The sequence below is a fragment of the Mesoplodon bidens genome (assembly GCF_964165515.1).
Source record: "Mesoplodon bidens genome assembly, chromosome: 1".
Classification (NCBI taxonomy): Eukaryota; Metazoa; Chordata; class Mammalia; order Artiodactyla; family Ziphiidae; genus Mesoplodon; species Mesoplodon bidens.
This window is the reverse complement of record NC_138176.1, coordinates 182,817,558-182,837,936: the sequence shown is the minus strand read 5'-3', so window position 1 is coordinate 182,837,936 and position 20,379 is coordinate 182,817,558. Positions and strand designations below refer to the sequence as shown.

The window sequence follows — 20,379 nt, the reverse complement described above, 5'->3', positions numbered from 1 at the left end:
TAATGGATTTACTACTCATGTTCAGAAAATTTTCTCTGCTGTCTTTTTCTTTTTTTCTTTCTTTTTTTTTTTTTTTGCGATACGCGGGCCTCTCACTGTTGTGGCCTCTCCCGTTGCGGAGCACAGGCTCCGGATGGGCAGGCTCAGCGGCCATGGCTCACAGGCCCAGCCGCTCCGCGGCACGAACCCGTGTCCCCTGCATCGGCAGGCAGACTCTCAACCACTGCGCCACCAGGGAAGCCCCTGTCTTTTTCTTGAATGACAATTTTTTGGGGTATAAATTTTCTTTCTTTCCTTGAGGATTTTGAGGACTGTATTCTAGTAGTTTCCTCCTCTTTAAAAAAGAGGCAACAGTGCATTTCCTGGCGATCTGGTGGTTAGGATTCTGTGGTTTCACTGCCGAGGGCTCGGGTTCGATCCCTGCTCGGGTAACTAAGATCCCGCAAGCTGCGTGGTGTGGCCAAAAAAAAAAAAAGAGGCAACATTTCCTGGTGAGTGTTCATCTGCCATTTGTGTTTCCTTCTCTTTTCTTATAGTATCTTTGAATAGAGACTGGATCAGTTCCTTTTTGATTGTTTCTTATCTTGTAACAAAGTGAGCCCCTCCTGGACCAGCTATTTGTAGGAGGTTCATTTTCAGGAAAACCTGTGGTCTTGTTCCAGGCTAGCAGGAATCCACCATGGTTCACAATGATTTTCCTTACAACACAAGCCTGAGTGTGGGATTGACTTATGTTATCCTTAATTTCTCTGAAACTTGTAGTTGCAGATGTGTTCATAATGAATTGTTTTGCCTTCCACTTGGCTTCACTGACAGACTGTTTCCAGCAAATGAGTTCCTATGTGATTATTCAGATGCCCTCCCCTCCTGTTCCCTGGTGCCATTCAGTTCTAGGGATGTTTTCACTGACAGTCTATGAACCCTGTTCTCATTATACCAAAGAAGGTTTTTTGTTTTTGTTGTTGTTGTTTTTCTTTTCAGGGTATGTCACCAACTTTGGAAAACTCTGCTCTGCCAGCTTTGTAGCCACAGATGATCTCTTGGTATCTTCCTAGACTCCTGTTTGACCTTCACAGTGCCACCTCGTTTGCTGTGGGTAGGGGTCATAAATCATTCTTAGTTTCATCAAAGATGGAGCTACATTTCTTTTTCTCATTGGCTTTGTTGTGTTCTCTGAGAGGAGAATAAAGCAGTATGGTCTTTTTGACTCTAATTTAAAAACCAGGGCTTCCCTGGTGGCGCATTGGTTGAAGGTCCGCCTGCTGACGCAGGGGACACGGGTTCGTGCCCCGGTCCGGGAAGATCCCACATGCTGCAGAGTGGCTGGGCCCATGAGCCATGGCCGCTGGGCCTGTGCATCTGGAGCCTGTGCTCCGCAATGGGAGAGGCCACAGCGGTGAGAGGCCCGCGTACCGCAAAAAAATAAATAAATAAAATAAAAACCAAAATATATTTTCACAATTTATACCGTTTATGCATTTTATTTATGTTTTTCTTATGCTAAGATCTCTTTTAGACTGCGACTAATTACTAGTAATTTGATCTTGTAAAAACTGTTTTGTATTTTTATAACAGCAACTGAGGCATGAAAATCTCGTGAATCTGTTGGAAGTGTGTAAGAAAAGAAAGCAATGGTACCTAGTCTTTGAATTTGTTGACCATACAGTTCTTGATGACTTGGAGCTCTTTCCAAATGGACTAGACTACCAACTAGCTCAAAAGTATTTGTTTCAGATTATCAATGGAATTGGATTTTGTCACAGTCACAATGTAAGTGTTTAGTTTAAACAATTATTTAAAAAGTTGAAAATTTAGAAGAGTGTACAATGGACACCCATATACCTACCGCCGAATTCTATACTTGTTAACACTTTCCTATATTTGTTTTATGACATATTTATTTATCTGTTCATCCATTTATCTACTTATTAATCTGTCTTATTTATGCATTTTTTTAAAGTAAGTTTCAGACTTCAACTCTAAATACTTCAGCTCTGCATGTCATTAACTAGAGTTAGCAGATTTTTTTTTGAGGTAACATTTACTGAGTGAAATGCACAAACTTTAAGTAATGAGTTTTGGCAGATACATACATGTAAGAATCTACTTATTTGTTCGTTCAGATTCTCTTGCCTAGATGTGAAATATGAAAATCCCTGCTATTACTCTGTTGTCTATCACAACAATTTTATATCCTTTGAGAATCATATAAAAGCAATTCTAGGGGACTTCCCTGGTGACGCAGTGGTTAAGAATCCACCTGCCAATGCAGGGGACACAGGTTCGAGCCCTGGTCCGGGAAGATCCCACATGCCATGAAGCAAATAAGCCCAAGCGCCACAACTACTGAGCCTGTGCTCTAGAGCCCGTGAGCTACAACTACTGAAGCCTGTGCTCTAGAGCCCATGCTCTGCAACAAGAGAAGCCACCACAATGAGAAGCCCACGTACCACAACGAAGAGTAGCCCCCGCTCACCGCAACTAGAGAAAGCCTGTGTGCAGCAACGAAGACCCAACGCAGCCAAAACTAACTAACTAAATTAATTAATTAATTTAAAAAACAGAAGAGCAGTTCTAGGTAAAATGACACAAAGTATAAAATAACTAACAGTGATTCTGCCAGTTTTACAAAATATTTTAAATGACGTTTTTTGTGTGATTATAAAAATAACAAATGCTAATGATAGATGCGGGGCTGGCCCTGTGACCTTTACCATGGATGTCTAGGATGTAATAGAAATTGGCAGCTTATGCAAAATGCTCAGCAATGCCAATTAGGATGCTGGTCCTCTGAGTTTACAATAAATATATTTTTTAAAATTTCAAAATACAGTTTACTTATATTAGAGAACTAGGCCTAATAATTTGTTTTGCCCAGCTTTAGAATTTTTAACATTGTCTGCCAGTGTCCTGTTTTTTCCTTCCATAGTCTCTCTCTTAGAAATCATAACCAACTGACCTTGTTTTAGCCTCTTTACATTTATAATTGCTCGATGAGTGCCTCCACTTGGGTACTCAGAAATCCACTTAAAAGCCTATATGGCTAAAACTAAACTACTAATTATTCTTAATCAAACGTAAGTTTTTCCAGACTTTTCTATTTTTGGTAATGGACCCACTGTTCTTTTAGATTCCCAGGTTTAAGTAAAATATCTGAGATTACTTCCTAAATTCTGTTGATTCTTGATTTAAAATATTTCTACACTGCACCTCTTCCTTTCCATTCCTTTGAGCACCAGACCAGTTTAGGCCCTTATCACCTCCTAGTTGTCCCACTGCTCTTCTCCCCACTTCTAGTCCCCCTCTCTGCTTTACCTTGTTCATGGCCAACATCTTCTTTAAACACCTTGTTGGTCATGTCACTTCCATGGGTTCCCATGGCCCTGACACAAGCTCAGACTTCCCAGAGTGGCAGCTGAGGCAAAACCTAGTACATAACCTCTACTCCAGAAAAAACATTTCCCCAGCATCTCCTGATCTATTCCCATCTTCACTCTTTTGCTCTTCTTGTTACCCTCACTTGGATTGCCCTTTCATTTCCACATTTATCCAGGTCATTCTGGTGTTAAAGACCTGTCTTAGAGCCCACCCTTTTCCACAGAAATTTTCCCTGACCAGCCCAGTCTTCAATGACAGCTTTACTCTCTTAGTCTTGAGAGCAGTCCTTATCAGAGCAATTGATTTGGTAATTAATAATATATATTTCATCCAATATCTTTGATCGTTTAAATAAAATTTTAAGCATAAATGTTCTTTTTTTCCCAACTAGGTCCCAGGTTCTTTAAAGCCAGGAACAGTTTTATAGGCTTTTATTTGTACTTATTATAATTTGTACTTATTAACAGTGCCTTGCATATGACAGGTGCTCAAAAATAATTAGTTTGCTTAACTTGATGTGCCAATATATGTCATAGTCTGCTTTTTGTCTTAGATCATACACAGAGATATAAAGCCAGAGAATATATTAGTCTCCCAGTCTGGTGTTGTCAAGTTATGTGATTTTGGATTTGCGCGGACACTGGCAGCTCCTGGGGAGGTTTATACTGATTATGTGGCAACCCGATGGTACAGAGCTCCAGAACTATTGGTTGGTGATGTCAAGTATGGCAAGTAAGACATCAGCAAGGTGGGCGGTGGGTAGGGCAGATTTAACTCTCTTCCTTGATAAAATGGAACATGTTTTTAATATGATGAAAGATCCCTCTAACACTGAAAGGAAGTTTTCAGTTTAGAGAAATTTATAAAGTTATTTGTAAACATTTTTGGTGCTTCCCCTTTGAACATTCTTGTGAAAAAAGTTGGCGTGAGTATAATTATTTTAAAGGTAGGGAAGTCAAGGTAAGTGGTCTGTTTTTAATAGTAAGTTAGAAATAGGTATATTTATCACTTGTAAAGAGAGGTAACATTGACCGGGTAAGTCTGACACTTGCAATGAGGCAAAGTAGCATGGGCAAGGGTGAGGGTAGAAATGGAACTGAGTGAATAGTTTTAAAAACATAAATCATCTTCATAAATGAATTCTTCAAAGAAGAAGGGATTGGAAGTTTTACTGATTTTGATAGAAATCGTTCTAAAATATTTTTTGCAATTTCTCTGTTTTCAGAGTACATGTCATTTAATATTTTCTTAATTACTCTGAGCTCTCATTTTACCGCCATACTGTCACTTTTGTACCATGTTATAATTCCACTATGACGTTAAGCAATTTCAAGGTAGTTGTCCCTATGGTAATGATGCCGGAATATTCTTTAAGTTTTTGTGACCAATTTTTAAGACAGTTTTTCTATTTCCCCCTATTAGCTTTCAGTTCTCCTTGTTGTTTGTGTTCGCAACATCCATCTCCTTCTGGTATGCTGTTTTCAGCATATAGTGGGATAGACTGAGGAACCTTGTCAAAATTATGTGTGAACAAAAAATGAATAGCCACTGAATGGAAACCCAAAAGGCTTATTTTCAGAATAAAGTATACTTAACAACAAACTGTTTTGACTCTTCAGAAGTCTTTTCCCTCATGTCACATGATTGAAGTTTCTGGAAATTTGATTTATGTAAAATTGGAAATTAATACTTTAAGTTTATAGGGAAATGTATTTTGTAGAGTAATCTAAGGCTTACTACTACTTTTTTCAGTACCAAGAATACCAAATAGTAATATGCAGAACAGATTCAGTCATAGTAAGCATATTAGGATGCCAGGTTTTATACCACATTGCTTTTCTTTCAGGGCTGTTGATGTGTGGGCCATTGGCTGTCTGGTAACTGAAATGCTCATGGGGGAACCCCTTTTTCCTGGAGATTCTGATATCGATCAGCTATATCGTATTATGGTGTGTTTGGGTAAGATTATATGTCTGCATTTTAAATTTTAGTGATTTTTTCCCTATGTTTTTGTTTGTTTATATTTATTTTACAAGCTGTTGGTACATTAAAGGTGATACATGTTTTCAATGGGGGTAGGGAGCAAGTAGGAAAAGCTCATCTATCTCTCTCTTTATATATATACAGTCATTCTCAGTCTGGCTTTTGTCTATCCGACAAATTGTCCTAATCATGCTCTCACCTGCCCTCCTGCCAACTCCCCCGCTAAAGCAAAGAGCAAACATTGTACATTCTCTCTGCACTTTTGCATTCAATAAATCACTCTACAAATCATCATTTGTAGAGAGAATACAAATTATCATCTTATCTTTGGGTCAGCAAGCATTTGGTGTTATATGACTATTACGCTCTTTCTCATCTTCAAACTGAGAGACACAGGGACTTCCAAAGTAATTTTTTTTTTGCGGTATGCGGGCCTCTCACTGCTGTGGCCTCTCCCGTTGCGGAACACAGGCTCCGGACGCGCAGGCTCAGCGGCCATGGCTCACGGGCCCAGCCGCTCTGCAGCATGTGGGATCTTCCCGGACCGGGGCACGAACCCGTGTCCCCTGGATCGGCAGGCGGACTCTCAACCACTGCGCCACCAAGGAAGCCCCTTCCAAAGTAATTTAATCTTGCTGCAGTTCTGACTTTTGTTGCTAGTGCTTTGGACAGAATTTCAAAACTAGACTATCAAAGTCATCTTACATTTGTTGAAATATCAACTTTCTGTTGGGTGATGGAGTTTGTAAAATGGAAATAATGGGTAATTACTTGAGGGTTATTTAACTCTTAGATTTTAGTTTCCAGGTTAGAAGTTCAATAAACAATACAATGGTTTCTTATAGCAGAATTTTCATATATATTTTATATTAGGTTAGGTATTACAGTTGAGAGAAAAGATAAAAGTGATCAAATCAGCCCTTAGATACAGATACACTGGGCAAAAATTAAATTCTTAAAGAGTGGAACTTATTTATCTAGATTAGATTCTGACCATATGACTATTAATATTTTCATCTTTGGCCAGCACTTTATGCTTTGTAGTTAGAAATGCAGTGCTGGTACTTATATCTAAGAAATTATGCAATGTTCTTTACCTGTGCTTTTCCTATGCTCCCTTTGTCTTCAGTTCTATGTATAGTAGCGTGTGAACTTTCCTGAATGAGTATGTTGAAATAAGAATGTTAATTTCTTTTGCGTTGACTTATGTCAAAGCCACCTAAAGACTGCCAGGCGCCACCACAATAAGAGCACTGTTGTGTTCGGTTATTTTTGCATGCGGAGAGAGTCCCCGCTCTACAAGCTGTGTTACACTCATCTCTACTCCACACCGTCTGTCCCATGATGCGTAATGACAGAGATGTGTGCCATTCTCACTGCTAGGTAATCTCATTCCAAGACATCAGGAGCTGTTTTATAAAAATCCTGTGTTTGCTGGAGTAAGGTTGGCTGAAATCAAAGAAACAGTTCCTCTTGAAAGACGCTATCCCAGGCTCCCTGAAGTTGTGATAGATTTAGCAAAGGTAATCGTACTTTTTCTTTGCACTTTCTGACAGGGAATTTACATTATGGAGATTTGATTTTCGCTTCTTTTTTTCTTGTCCAGTTGATCTTTTAGGACAGCAGTTTCCTCTGATGATTTAAATTTTTGTACATTTTAAGAGTTTTATTTGGTGGGCGTGGGGATGGAGGGACTTCAGAGATAAAGACCTGAAAATTTTTCTTGTTTTAAGAAACGATTTCATATTATCTGGCAAGTCTTAAGTGTGAAAACATTCTCATAATGACATGTTTTTAATGTTTAACATTTAAAATGCAAGCCTTGTGTAAGTGGAAAAGAGAAGAAAAATAGGTTAAGAAAATAAAAAGAAGGGTAGAAAAGCAGGAAAATATTAGAGTCTAAGGCATAGGATCATGGCCTGTAGTGTATTGTTAAAAAGGGGCTTTTGCTTAACCACTAGATTCACTGAAGCTAATTTTTAAATGATCATCACCTTTGCCTTGTATTTGATTGAGGAAGACATTAGGGAGATTCTCACTGGATCAAATTGTCTCTAAAAGTGGACCTTTTGGAATTATTAGCTCAAAAATTTCTTATTAGTTAGGATTGTCCAAAAGTGTTGATAAACTAAGTATCTCTAAAAGAGCAGGGTCACATAACATTTACCCAAGATATTTTTTGCTTTTTTACTTCTTTAAATAACTCATTTAAAAAAAGCTTAGTAAGCTTATAACTAATTATAACAAGTTCTTAGAATAATACATTGTTATTTTTCTACATAATCTAACAGGTACAAATATTTTTCATTGAGACAAGCTTTATGATCTGTCTGTGAAGAGATTTAAAGGGAATAAAGGTAAAACGATATTGTCCAACTTTATTCCCTTATGGTAGAATTATATAACTTTTTAAACATTTTATTATAAGAAATCTCAAACATAGAAAAGAAAAAGCAGTGGTGTAATGAACCCTCACGAGCTAGTCATTAGCTACAACAATTAACAATATTTGGAAAATATTTCATCTATCCTGTCCACACACTCAGCAACTTTTTTTTTTGGAGTATTTTGAAGCAAATTCCAGATATTATATTATTTCACTTACAAATGCCTTAATTATTTGTAGAATTTTCTTGTTCATTTAAAGCTATTTATTGATAAGTCCCTTCTATTCTTACTGGCAGTGAGTGGTTCCAGTGAATCAGAACAAGATATAGTAAAATCTATAATAAAATGAAAGAACATAGATAAAATAAAATCATCTATGTCAAGTATGTAGCACAGTAATAAGACAGAGTAGGTTCTTTCCCTTCCATTCTGTAAGTACTTTAAATTTTAAAAATCCACAAAAATTCTTTAATACCATAAAATATCTAATCAGTGCTCAAAATTTCATTAATTTTCTTAAAATTTCTTTTTATAGTTTGAATTAGGATCCACATGAAGACTAGAGTTCGCAACTGGTTGATATGTCTTTTAAGATTCCTAATCTATGAGCTCTTCTTCATCTCTGTTTTTTGTTTAAACCTTGCTGCCATTTATCTGTTAAAGAAAATAGGTTGTTTGTCCCTTAGAATTTTCCACATAGTGTACTTTAATATGTTCCTTTGTGTCCTGTATTTTGTATAAACTCACAGCAGAGCTAGAGCTTGATCAGAATCGGGTTGATTTTTTGGCAGGACTACTTCATAAGAGGTTTGTATATTTCTGTCCAGAGACACTGAATGTCTGGTGTTCTTTCTTTTTGTGATATTAGCAATCATTGGTAGTCATTGTCTAGATTTGTGCTTTATTCTTTATCATTTATTATAGATGTTTAAAATTCATTGACTGTGAAAAGGAATTTTCTATACTTAGAAATGTAAATGTAGGCAGTTTTTCTTTGATATGAACTGTATGTATTCCTTGGTTTCCCAGAAATGCTTACATATTGACCCAGACAAAAGGCCCTTCTGTGCTGAGCTCCTGCACCATGATTTCTTTCATATGGATGGATTTGCTGAGAGGTATATTACTGTGTTTTCTAGGTCATACCAACCTAGAGTTAAAGTAAGACCCTCATAACAGTATATAACTGTAGCAAACAGTATTTCTCTTATTACTCTACCCACCTACTATTACAGGAGCTCAAATATTTACCATCCTACTTCCATTCACCCTTAGCAATAATGCATTCCTAAGAGTGGTCCCCTGCATTCAGTAAATTAGGGCTCTTGGTTTTCACGAAGCAGTCCCTTCATGCTTTCTTTCTGTCTCCCCCTGGTGACATCTACCACTCAGGTCACTGATTTCTGTGTTGCTACCAGTTGTGTGATGACATCATCTTGGGTGCTGATGCATTTGCAATGGTGCCATCTCCTGTTGCTGCTGAACTCATACCACACCCAGTCCTATGACACTGCTGACACTGCTGATGTGCTGGAGACCTTCATGTGCCAAACCTTTAGGTGCCAGAGCGGCTGACATGGTCTCCTGTGCTGTTCCAGCTGCTGGCATCAGTGCAGCTGACAAAACAGAAAGTAGTGAGATGAGTGGCAATGACATTGCTTTATATTTTTGCAAATCTATTTACTATCTAGCTGAATAAAAGATAGCTGGGTTCTCATATTTGCTTCTGCATTCGATTAGTTGTGATATGTTGTTTTTGTTGAAATAAGTGGAGAAACTCTGGCCTTATACAAATATGTAGTTGGAAAATGAAAGAGTATTTTAATAGCTCTTTTAGATTACTGTGGGTATTCTTCTTTGATTCTATACCAAAACTGACAGTGGTAGTTTCTTTAACGTTGCTTGCATTGTGGAATCTGAAACCATACCAATGAACTTCTTATCCCATTACATTAAAATCCACTTGTCTAACTTGCACTTTGAATTGACATTTTACCCATGCGTGCTTTTCTAGCATGATGCATTAGTCATTTGGAAAATATTGTTTTGCTAAGTTATGCAGAGCTTTAAAATGTTGACATTTCATTATACAATATCAAAAAGTCATATTCTCTCTCATCAGAAAAGTCTTTAGTATTAGGAATCTGCTAAGTTCATGGTAGTGGAGACAAGTTGAATAGAATTCTAATTTTGCATAAAAAATTGAATTTTATCATTGATGCAAATATTATCAGTTGTTTTCCTTGAAGTAACAATCTCCTTTGTTCATTTTTTTAAAAGAAAATATCTGCTGAATACCCCAAGTCTGAATAATAATAATAATTTTTTTTTCTGTCAGTCTTTCAAGTAATAATGTTGTCCCATGAAAAAAGTGGCTAGTTTAGCTTGTATCTCAACCAGTTACACAAGTGCTTTTCTTCAGACAACCATTGCACTTTGATTTGTAGCAGAGGTACTTTATGCATATTCCTATTTTGTCACACAGAATGTGGAAAAAGATATGTTCAGGGGTTTCGATTTAATTAAATAAATATATATATTTTTTACTGCTCCATCAGGGACATTCTTAAACGAAACTGCCCCCCACCCCTTTTAATCTGAGAATGTGTGGCTAGGAAGGATACAATAACTGCTAGTAAAGTTTGGTGCCACTGCTTCAATTCTTGGTAAGGCACCTGCAATTTTACCCCCCACTGCTTTTTATACCATCAGTGCAAATGTCAACATGGTGAAAAAGAAGTCGCCTTCGTAATAGGATAAGAGCTTTGACCTCATGAACCTCCTGAAATGTTCTCAGGGATTCCCAGTTCTGCAGACTACCTCATTTCTTGTTTTGAATAACACAGTTGAGTTTAATACTCAATTTTTAAAAATAAATATCTTGAAAACCATTTTTTTTCTAGATTTATCTGTCTCATACAATCTTATTTTATTGACAAATGTATTTTTATGTAGGTTTTCTCAGGCACTGCAGTTAAAAGTACAGAAAGATGCCAGAAACATTTCTTTATCTAAAAAACCCCAAAACAGAAAGAAGGAAAAGGAAAAAGATGATTCCTTGGGTGAAGAGAGAAAAACACTTGTGGTACAGGTAAATTTCCATGTTTTAATGTGTATTAAGTTTTAAATTTAATATATCCTTAAATTTGGGGGGTGGAGGGCAGGGAATAATGAAGATCTTGAAAGTTTCCTGAGTGGCTAACAAGTTAACTTTTAGCTTACTTGTAAAAATGTATCTTTCCTGTAGACATTACCTGTTTAAAAAAAATCTTAGCATATCATGTACTGAATGCCTACTGTATGCCAGTCTGTGCAATAGGGCTTGTCAGGAGATCACACTCATCCAAGAGCATTTAGACACACGTGTGCACACCCACATGCAAACACATGGACACAAACCCATGCACACACCACTTTTTTGCCTTAAATGATAGGAAAGAAAAATATAATTTTTAGAATTTTATATAAAGCAGAGCATCTAAAAATTGAGATTTGGGTACTCAATTTATTTGAAGTTTACTTTTCTTGGTAATTTATCCAGAATCTGTTCTTGGTAAGATAATTCAAATCTACCACCAACCCACTCCCATTTTCTCAAGTGAACCCAAAGAAGAAAGAGTCCTCAATTCTGTGCTCCCTGACTCTAAATATATGAGAACAAAAGCAAGCATGTTTGAGTCCTCTTCCATTGTTTTCCACTGAAATATAAATGTGATATATGTGTATATCATTAAATCTGATATCTATCTATCTATCTATCTATCTATCTATCTATCTATATAGATAGATAGATAGATAGATATCTCAGAGCTAATGTGAGTTTCATTTTCATTTGAAATAGATATCTCACTGAGAATCCCGGGTTTAATTATAATTCCATAGGTAGAATAAGAAAAACTGGAGCACAAGAAGGTGATATCTCGGACTTCCCTGTCAGTCCAGTGGTTAAGACTTCCAATGCAGGGGGCCCTGGTTTGATCTCTGGTCAGGGAACTAAGATCTCACATGCTGCACAGCGCAGCCAAAAATTTTTTTAAAAAAGGGTGATATCTCTGGAATTCTGCTTTCGTTGATAAAGTACTTTATAGGAAAAGGTGATTTTTCATTCTCCTCAGATCATTAATGTTATTAACATTTTTGTAACAGGATACAAATGCTGATCCCAAAATTAAGGATTCTAAAGCATTTAAAATAAAAGGATCAAAAATGGATGGAGAAAAAGTTGAAAAAGTCAGTCGAGCTTCAAATGCCAGCTGTCTCAATGACAATGGGATGAGCCACATCAAAACAGTGCCTTCAACAAGCCTCCGAGATTGCAGCAATGGCAGCGTGGGCCACACAAGAAATCCAGGCATGGCAATTCCTCCACTTACGTACAACCTTCCTGCAGTGGCTCCCATTTCATACAGGTATGAAAATAAGAACAAAATGTTGTTTAAGGAAAGGACATCTTTACAAATTGCAAATATTTATCAATTCAGCCACATGTATTATTACTCTCAGGTTTCTGAATCCTATTCATTCTTGTCAGGTTACTGTTTCAAAAGACTTCTTGGCTAATGTGATAAAAATGATTAGCATTTGATCAAAAAATTTACCTGAGTCCTAAGAAAATAAGGTTGTATTATTTAAGGTGAAGGAATCTATAGCTATTTAGTCTAAGAACACAAAAGGAGTTTGTCATTATAAAAGAGATAATTGGTTTTGAGCGTCTGCTGCTTCGTGGCATGGCTGTGGGCATGTAATTGTACAAAGGAGCTCCTGTTGGAAATTTCGCAGAAAGGAAGGTAATTTATTGGCATTGAAGGCTGGGTGGGAGGCATATGAGGGTAGTGGTAAAGGACAGAGTGTTTCACCAGATCTGTGAGCATCGTATGTTTAAGAATAGGCATTAAATTCTGATTAAACTGCATGTCACTTGGTGCTGGGTCTTTTGATTTTGTGCTTGAAAAAAATAATTACTGCTGGGTCTAACGCAAATTTTTTTGTTGCTTTTGTTACAGAGTGGATGAGAAAACCAAGAAGTATTGTATTCCATTTGCTAAACCAAATAAACATTCTCCAGCAGGAGTTTATAATATTAATGTGACCACATCGGTAAGTGAACTGTTTCAGAGGCAGAAGAGCAAACATTAGTCATTTCTAGACTTTTATTAACAGGAAATATGATAGTGAAGAACTGAGAGTTTTATTGAGAGACGTGTCATAAAGTGGAAAGTTAATTATGTATATATCATCCCAGCGTGTCAAAATCATAAATGTGAGAGACAAGTTTAAGTTTCATAAGTCTGGAAATTTAAATATAAGATGTTGTTATTATATAGAATGGATAAACAACAAGATCCTACTGTGTAGCACAGGGAACTATATTCAATATCCTGAGATAATGGAAAAGAATATAAAAAAGATATATATATGTATAACTGAATCACCTTGCTGTGCAGCAGAAATTAACCCAATATTGTAAATCAACTATACTTCAATAAAAAAAAGATGTTATTGTTAAAATGACATCTGTTTTCATTTCTTCAGTAATGGTAAAGTTTCTTAACCTAATGCTTGGTGATCAGTTCTGATGAGAAGATAAGTTGTCTTATCTCACCCACACCAGGTTTCTGGTGGAAATATTCTATTTATTCATTTAATAAATATTGATTATCTATTATGTTTAAGTCACTGAAGAAGAATAAGTCAGTCTTTCTCTTCAGGAATCTCATGGTTTAGTAGAGAATCAACACATTAAAACAGTGTCAGATTACAGTAGTAGAAGCATGTCAAGATTCGGAGGTCTTCTGAAGGTTCAGAGCAGCATTATTATGCTGACCACAGCTGCCAGAATGCTTCTTTTTAAAGTTAAGTTGAATCATCATCGTTCTTCCACTCAAAACCCTCCATTGGCTTCTCATCTCTGAGTAAAGACCAAAATGCTTTTAGGGCCTATTAGTCCCTGAGTGACTCACTCCCTCATCCCTCTATCCCACTCCTGGCTACTCTCTTTTTTTTTTTTTTTTTTTTGCGGTCCGCGGGCCTCTCACTGTTGTGGCCTCTCCCATTGCGGAGCACAGGCTCCGGACGTGCAGGCTCAGCGGCCGTGGCTCACGGGCCCAGCCGCTCCGTGGCATGTGGGATCTTCCCGGACCGGGGCACGAACCCGTGTCCCCTGCATCGTCAGGCGGACTCTCAACCACTGCCCCACCGAGGAAGCCCTACTCTCATTTTTGATCACTCCATTCCAACCACATTGATTTCCTTGTTATTCCTGGAACATGGCAAGATATACTCCCACATATGGGTTTTTGCACTTGCTATTTCCTCTGTTTTAGAACACTCTTTCTCCAGATAATCCAAAGAATTTGCTTTTTCTCCTCCTTGGCTTACATGAAACCTTATTGTGAGGTCTTCCCAAATATTTTAACTCATTTTGTCTCCTATTATTCTCTCCCCTCCCTTTGCTTAATTGTTTTTTTCCGTTGCCTTACCCGACATCCTCTATTCTCTTATTTATATATGGTCTGTCTCTCCCTCACCCTGCCCACCACCCCGAATGTAAACTTCCAAGGAAGGATTTGTGCTTTGTTTGTTTTCCCCACTGCTCTGCTCCACACCTAGAACAGCGTCTAACGCATTGAAGCTGCTTAAGAAATGTGGTGAATAGATTTTTCTGCCAGGGAAGGGGAGGTATGGATGTATTCCCCAAAGAGGATTTTTCTCACAAATTTCCCTTCTCTACCTCTCCCATTATCCTCAGAGCTGAAAAATATAGCCTTCTTTTCATCTCTCATGATTGCAATTGTTTTTCTTTTAACTATCCTTAGCCTATAATTTCTGTACCCATAATACTTTCCTTTTTGATATATCCTACTCATTTATTTGTGGAGATTTTTGTGCTTTACATTCCTGGTCTGCTTTGGAAGATTATTTTGATCAGCAATTCTTTTCAAAGTAGCTGGCTCAATACCATTTTGCTGGAATTGATATTAGCCTTCTTTCAGGCATTGCATAATCAATGCTGGCTGATAATCTTAGATCTCATTTCTGTTTATCCTTCTTTGGAATAGGCAATCAAGAAAGGAGGTAAAGATTAGTAGGGAGAAGACCCACTGGAGTCTTTTCTTTTTTCTTTTTTTTTTTTTTTTTAAATCATAAAGGTTTATTACCCAAGAGAACAAACGTTAGGTTTTAAACCAAGACAAAAAAAGCATGTCCAAATACTTAACTACATAGCCCAGAAAACATGATCAATAACAAACTGAGAAAATGCTAAAGCAGAATTCCTATTAATTTTTTTTTAATTTTTAATTTTTTTTATTAGTTTCTGCTTTATAACAAAGTGAATCAGTCATACATATACATCTGTTCCCACATCCTTTCCCTCCTGTGTCTCCCTCCCTCCCACCCTCCCCATCCCACCCCTCCAGGCGGTCACAAAGCACCGAGCTGATCTCCCTGTGCTCTGCGGCTGCTTCCCACTATCTATCTACCTTACGTCTGGTAGTGTATATATGTCCATGCCTCTCTCTCGCTTTGTCACAGCTTACCCTTCCCCCTCCCCATATCCTCAAGTCCATTCTCAAGTAGGTCTGTGTCTTTATTCCTGTTTTACCCCTAGGTTCTTCATGACATTTTTTTAAAATTCCATATATATGTGTTAGCATACGGTATTTGTCTTTCTCTTTCTGACTTACTTCACTCTGTATGACAGACTCTAGGTCTATCCACCTCCTTACAAATAGCTCAGTTTCGTTTCTTTTTATGGCTGAGTAATATTCCATTGTATATATGTGCCACATCTTCTTTATCCATTCATCCGATGATGGACACTTAGGTTGTTTCCATCTCCGGGCTATTGTGAATAGAGCTGCAATGAACATTTTGGTACATGTCTCTTTTTGAATTATGGTTTTCTCAGGGTATATGCCCAGTCCCACTGGAGTCTTTTCTTAATGAAAATTAACCCAGGCAGAACTAAGGCTAAACTTTCTTCAACTTCTAGGTTGAACATCAATAGCCTTCTCCCATGCTTTATGCCCTGATTCTGAGATGTGAATACATATATTATTATAAACATCTCTTATGTATTTTATGTGTCACTTTTTAAAAAAAATTTATTTATTTTTGGCTGCGTTGGGTCTTCATTGCTATGTGTGGGCTTCTCATCGCGGTGGCTCCTCTTGTTGCGGAGCATGGGCTCTAGGCTCGCGGGCTTCAGTAGTTGTGGCTTTCAGGCTCTAGAACGCAGGATCAGTAGCTGTGGCACACAGGCTTAGTTGCTCCGCAGCATGTGGGATCTTCCCAGACCAGGGCTCGAACCCGTGTCCCCTGCATTGGCAGCCAGATTCTTAACAACTGCACCACCAGGGAAGTCCATGTGTTATGTTTTGAGTATGTAAATCTAGTAGTTTGGGCTCATTATTTTATTTTATTGTTTTATACTTGCAGATAGTTTTTTTAAAACTAATTATTTTATTTTACAGCTGATTTGAACCTTGAGCCTTAGCACTCATTCTATTAAAAGGGCAAATAGAGGGGGCTTCCCTGGTGGCATGGTGGTTGAGAATCCACCTGCCAATGCAGGGGACACGGGTTCGAGCCCTGGTCCGGGAAGATCCCACATGCCATGGAGTAACTAAGCCCTTGTGCCACACTGCTGAGCCTGTGCTCTACAGCCCGTGAGCCACAACTACTGAACCCTTGTGCCACAACTGCTGAAGCCCACTTGCCTAGAGCCCGTGCTCCGCATCAAGAGAAGCCACTGCAATGAGAAGCCCACACACTGCAACGAAGAAGAGCCCCCGCTCTCTGCAACTAGAGAAAGCCCATGTGCAGCAACGAAGACCCAACGCAGCCATAAATAAATAAATAAATAAATAAATAAATTTATTTTAAAAAAAGAGAGAGCAAATAGAAACAGCCAAAAGAAAGACACTCAAAAGCTCACTACAGGACTTCTGAAGACTTTCTGGGAGGCAGAGTAGCATAATTCACAGAACATTAAACTCGAGGTATCTGGAATCTCAGTGGCTTAACACTGTATTATACTCTTTCTGTGTATATTTCAGTATACATACATATATCTGGATATACATGGACATACATAGGATTTCGTTATCTATATGTGGTTTCTTTCCTTTTAGTAAATCATATAATCTCTCTATGTATCATCTGTTTTGAAAATATGGAAAAGAATGTAGAGTTTCTATGATTCTCAAATGAAACAGATTGGGAAAATGTCAAATTCATAAAGGTGCAGAATTGAAGTGCTGCTGTGCTGTTCTTCTCTTTATTATTTTTCCAGACTTTATCAAATATGAAGTAATAGTACTTAGAAAGATGAGGAATATGATTGAAGTTATAATTTTATACTTAATAAACTGTATTTCTAGGAAAATAATATTTGCTAACAGTGAGGAGTAAGACAAGGACAGATGTAAAAAAATGAGTCACGAGATTATTATTGGGAAAAGCGAAAAATGTGCTGGGAGATGTGACATACATGACAAGATGAGCTATTCAGAATTCATGTGGCAACAGCAACTATGCTGAAAAGCCCAGCAAGTGTCATAAGACCTGACCTTGCTGGCCTGAAAGACCAGGACACTGATGCCCATCTTTTAACCTTGTACTGCTTGCCAGGACTTACATTGAAGTTTGGTGGAGGGAGAAGGAGAAACTCATAGCAACCAACCAATCTGCTTGTTAGTAATTTTAATAGATTTAAAGAGGAAGAGGTTTGAAATAACAAATGAAATTGTTTTGGATGTTATTAGTGTTTTTTTTGTTAGTTTGTTTTTGGGGTTTTTTGGGGGGGTTGTTTTTTTTTACATCTTTATTGGAGTATAATTGCTTTACAATGGTGTGTTAGTTTCTGCTTTATTACAAAGTGAATCAGTTATACATATACATATGTTCCCATATCTCTTCCCTCTTGGGTCTCCCTCCCTCCCACCCTCCCTATCCCACCCCTCTAGGTGGTCACAAAGCACTGAGCTGATCTCCCTGTGCTATGTGGCTGCTTTCCACTAGCTAGCTATTTTACATTTGGTAGTGTATATATGTCCATGCCACTATCTCACTTTGTCACAGCTTACCCTTCCCCCTCCCAATATCCTCAAGTCCGTTCTCTAGTAGGTCTGTGTCTTTATTCCCGTCTTACCCCTAGGTTCTTCATGACATTTTTTTCCCCCCTAGATTCCATATATATGTGTTAGCATATGGTATTTGTCTTTCTCTTTCTGACTTACTTCACACTGTATGACAGACTCTAGGTCCATCCACCTCACTACAAGTAACTCAATTTTGTTTCTTTTTATTAGTGGTCTTCAAATTTTGTCTTATTCTAGCTTTTCAATTCTATAAATTTTAGGATATGAACACAGTGATTATGAAAGGGGGCAAGCTTACCTGGAAGCTAATTCATTTGTGTTAACCATTCTGATGATATTAGGTTGCTAGTGAAAAGAGTCTACTTCAGGCAAATAAGAAAAGAAGGGAATACTCAAAGAGAGATGTCCGTTTGCCTGAACTCAACTATAATCATCTCCCTGAACTAAAAGCCTTGGAAGGCATCGGTATGTTTGTAACGCTTTTACTTTTTCAGCCCTTTTGTTTACATTATTTAAAATGTATGTTAAATAAACTAATAGAATATTAAAAATTTATAGTAACTCTACATATTTAAGTATGTGAAAATGTACAGACTTATGTACAATAAGTCCATACCAAGGGACAGATACTGAATGTGAAGAACTAACAAAAACGTCTGATTTTCTCACTGTGTTTATGGTTATTTTTATCTAGCTCGAAATTCCAGGCTAATAAAGAAGGAGAACAAAAATCTTTCAGAATCTCGACTTCCTTCTCTGGTCGCTATTGACTTGCACACCTTCAATACTGCATTACATCAGGTATAGAAATACTCTCTGTAGGACGCATGGAACTCGGGTCTCTCTCATATTTCCTTTTAAAGTGTCCTATGGAGAGTTTGCTCTTAAGAATTGGGCAGGTTTATTAGTGGGATCTATAAAATTTTGCTTGTTAAATTTTGTTTTATGGTTCATTGCATTAAGTACCCTTATTACATATATATTTACATAAACATTTCCCAGCTTACAGTGATCAATTTTTTATAGATTAAAAAATTGTGTGTGTGTGTGTGTGTGTGTGTGTGTGTGTGTAGCCTAGCTATGGCTTTAATATAACTATAGGCTTTATGGTAGTTTATGATATTTCACTGCATTAATACCAAAGTTATTACCTTTCAAAGAGTGAAACTCTGGAATAGTTTTTATTATCTTAAAATGTATTCTCCATTTGACACTTTTCCCCGGGACAATCCATTCCATCCAATGTAAAGATTTTCTATTCCATATAGTCTTTTGCTATAATTCCTCTTATCTCTTCAGAATATTTACATTTCTGCCACTTTTATATCAACAACAGTCATATCATTAAGAAAACTGGCAACCTTTTTAATCTCCTGAGCCATCCATAACTAACTACAAACTTGAGATATGAATCATTGAACTTTCCCTTTACTTCTTCAAACAGATTTTCACCTTTGCTTGTTGCTAGGCAACTCTTATTTTGGAATTCTCCATCCTCATTGTTTAAGGATTTCCATTTCATACACAGCCCCTGTATGTAGCCTCCTTCTCTATGCCGATGCTTTTTCCTACTGTTACTCTTTAAATTATTTTGTAGAGCTCTGCAAACAAGGGGAATGATATTGTCGAGGATAACAAATTGCAGAGGCAGTTACCCAGTGATTCTGAAAAAAACATTTACAGACTGCTGCTGCTTTTGCCTTATCTCTTGCCAGCCGTTTCGGGAGCAACATCATCAAAGCTAAACAAATTCCTGTTGTGTGAAGATGAATCACTGCCACAGATTTTACATTTAGGGACTACAGAGTCTCAGGAAATTCCTGTATACTTCTAAACTTAAATATGGATTTTAAAGCTGCAGAATTTTCCACTTGCTCTTTGTGAGCACACTATTGTCCAAATCACTTTTCAGGGTTGACATAGCTCAATCTAGTTTCATGCAATGGAAGAAAGGCTTTGGCTGCCTTCCCACTTCTTCAATATTTTTATTTCTTGTTCAGAACTAATCCTTTTATATTTATAAATTGGTTCTGCATTTTTACTCTCAGTTTATTTGTTAAATTTCCATTTGCATTTAAAATAAAGAAGAAAGTAGGTGTAGGGAAAAACACAAATTAACACCAAAGTAACACGAGCTTATGTCTGGAAAATCTGAGTGGAAAGAGAACAGGAGACTGAAAGGAAAAGGCCTGCTGGCAGAGGCTGTGACCTGCCTTGCAGTCTTACTTTATGGTATTCATCTCTACACTGAACTACATTTTGTTTCTGTATATAACACAAACATTTTCACATTTATGAAACTCTATTATGTACCTCTGGAACAATCTGTAAGATAGATTTTGTAAGTAAAATATTATTTAATCCATGGAATCTGTCTCCACTCCCTCACCCCCTACATGCTTACATGTCTTATGTACTTATATACATAGCTTCAGATTTTTTCCTCTAAGCACTGTTTTCTTCATCCCACAAATTTCAAAATGTTGTATTTTCATTATCATTCCATTCAAACATTAAAACATTTTTC

The 20,379-nt window shown here is 37.3% G+C and overlaps 1 protein-coding gene across 1 annotated transcript in view; it reads left to right on the top strand.

Annotated features, from left to right (window-relative positions):
* The window catches only part of CDKL2 (cyclin dependent kinase like 2), a 33,229-nt gene that overhangs the window by 9,115 nt on the left and 3,735 nt on the right, over window positions 1-20,379 (top strand). Inside the window, exons 3-12 of the mRNA XM_081236374.1 lie at window positions 1,576-1,770; window positions 3,932-4,110; window positions 5,225-5,337; window positions 6,745-6,884; window positions 8,779-8,867; window positions 10,705-10,840; window positions 11,896-12,158; window positions 12,753-12,846; window positions 18,194-18,317; window positions 18,547-18,653. Of these exons, the coding sequence (XP_081092500.1) occupies window positions 1,576-1,770; window positions 3,932-4,110; window positions 5,225-5,337; window positions 6,745-6,884; window positions 8,779-8,867; window positions 10,705-10,840; window positions 11,896-12,158; window positions 12,753-12,846; window positions 18,194-18,317; window positions 18,547-18,653 (1,440 nt within the window). The remainder of the gene's footprint in view (window positions 1-1,575; window positions 1,771-3,931; window positions 4,111-5,224; window positions 5,338-6,744; window positions 6,885-8,778; window positions 8,868-10,704; window positions 10,841-11,895; window positions 12,159-12,752; window positions 12,847-18,193; window positions 18,318-18,546; window positions 18,654-20,379) is intronic.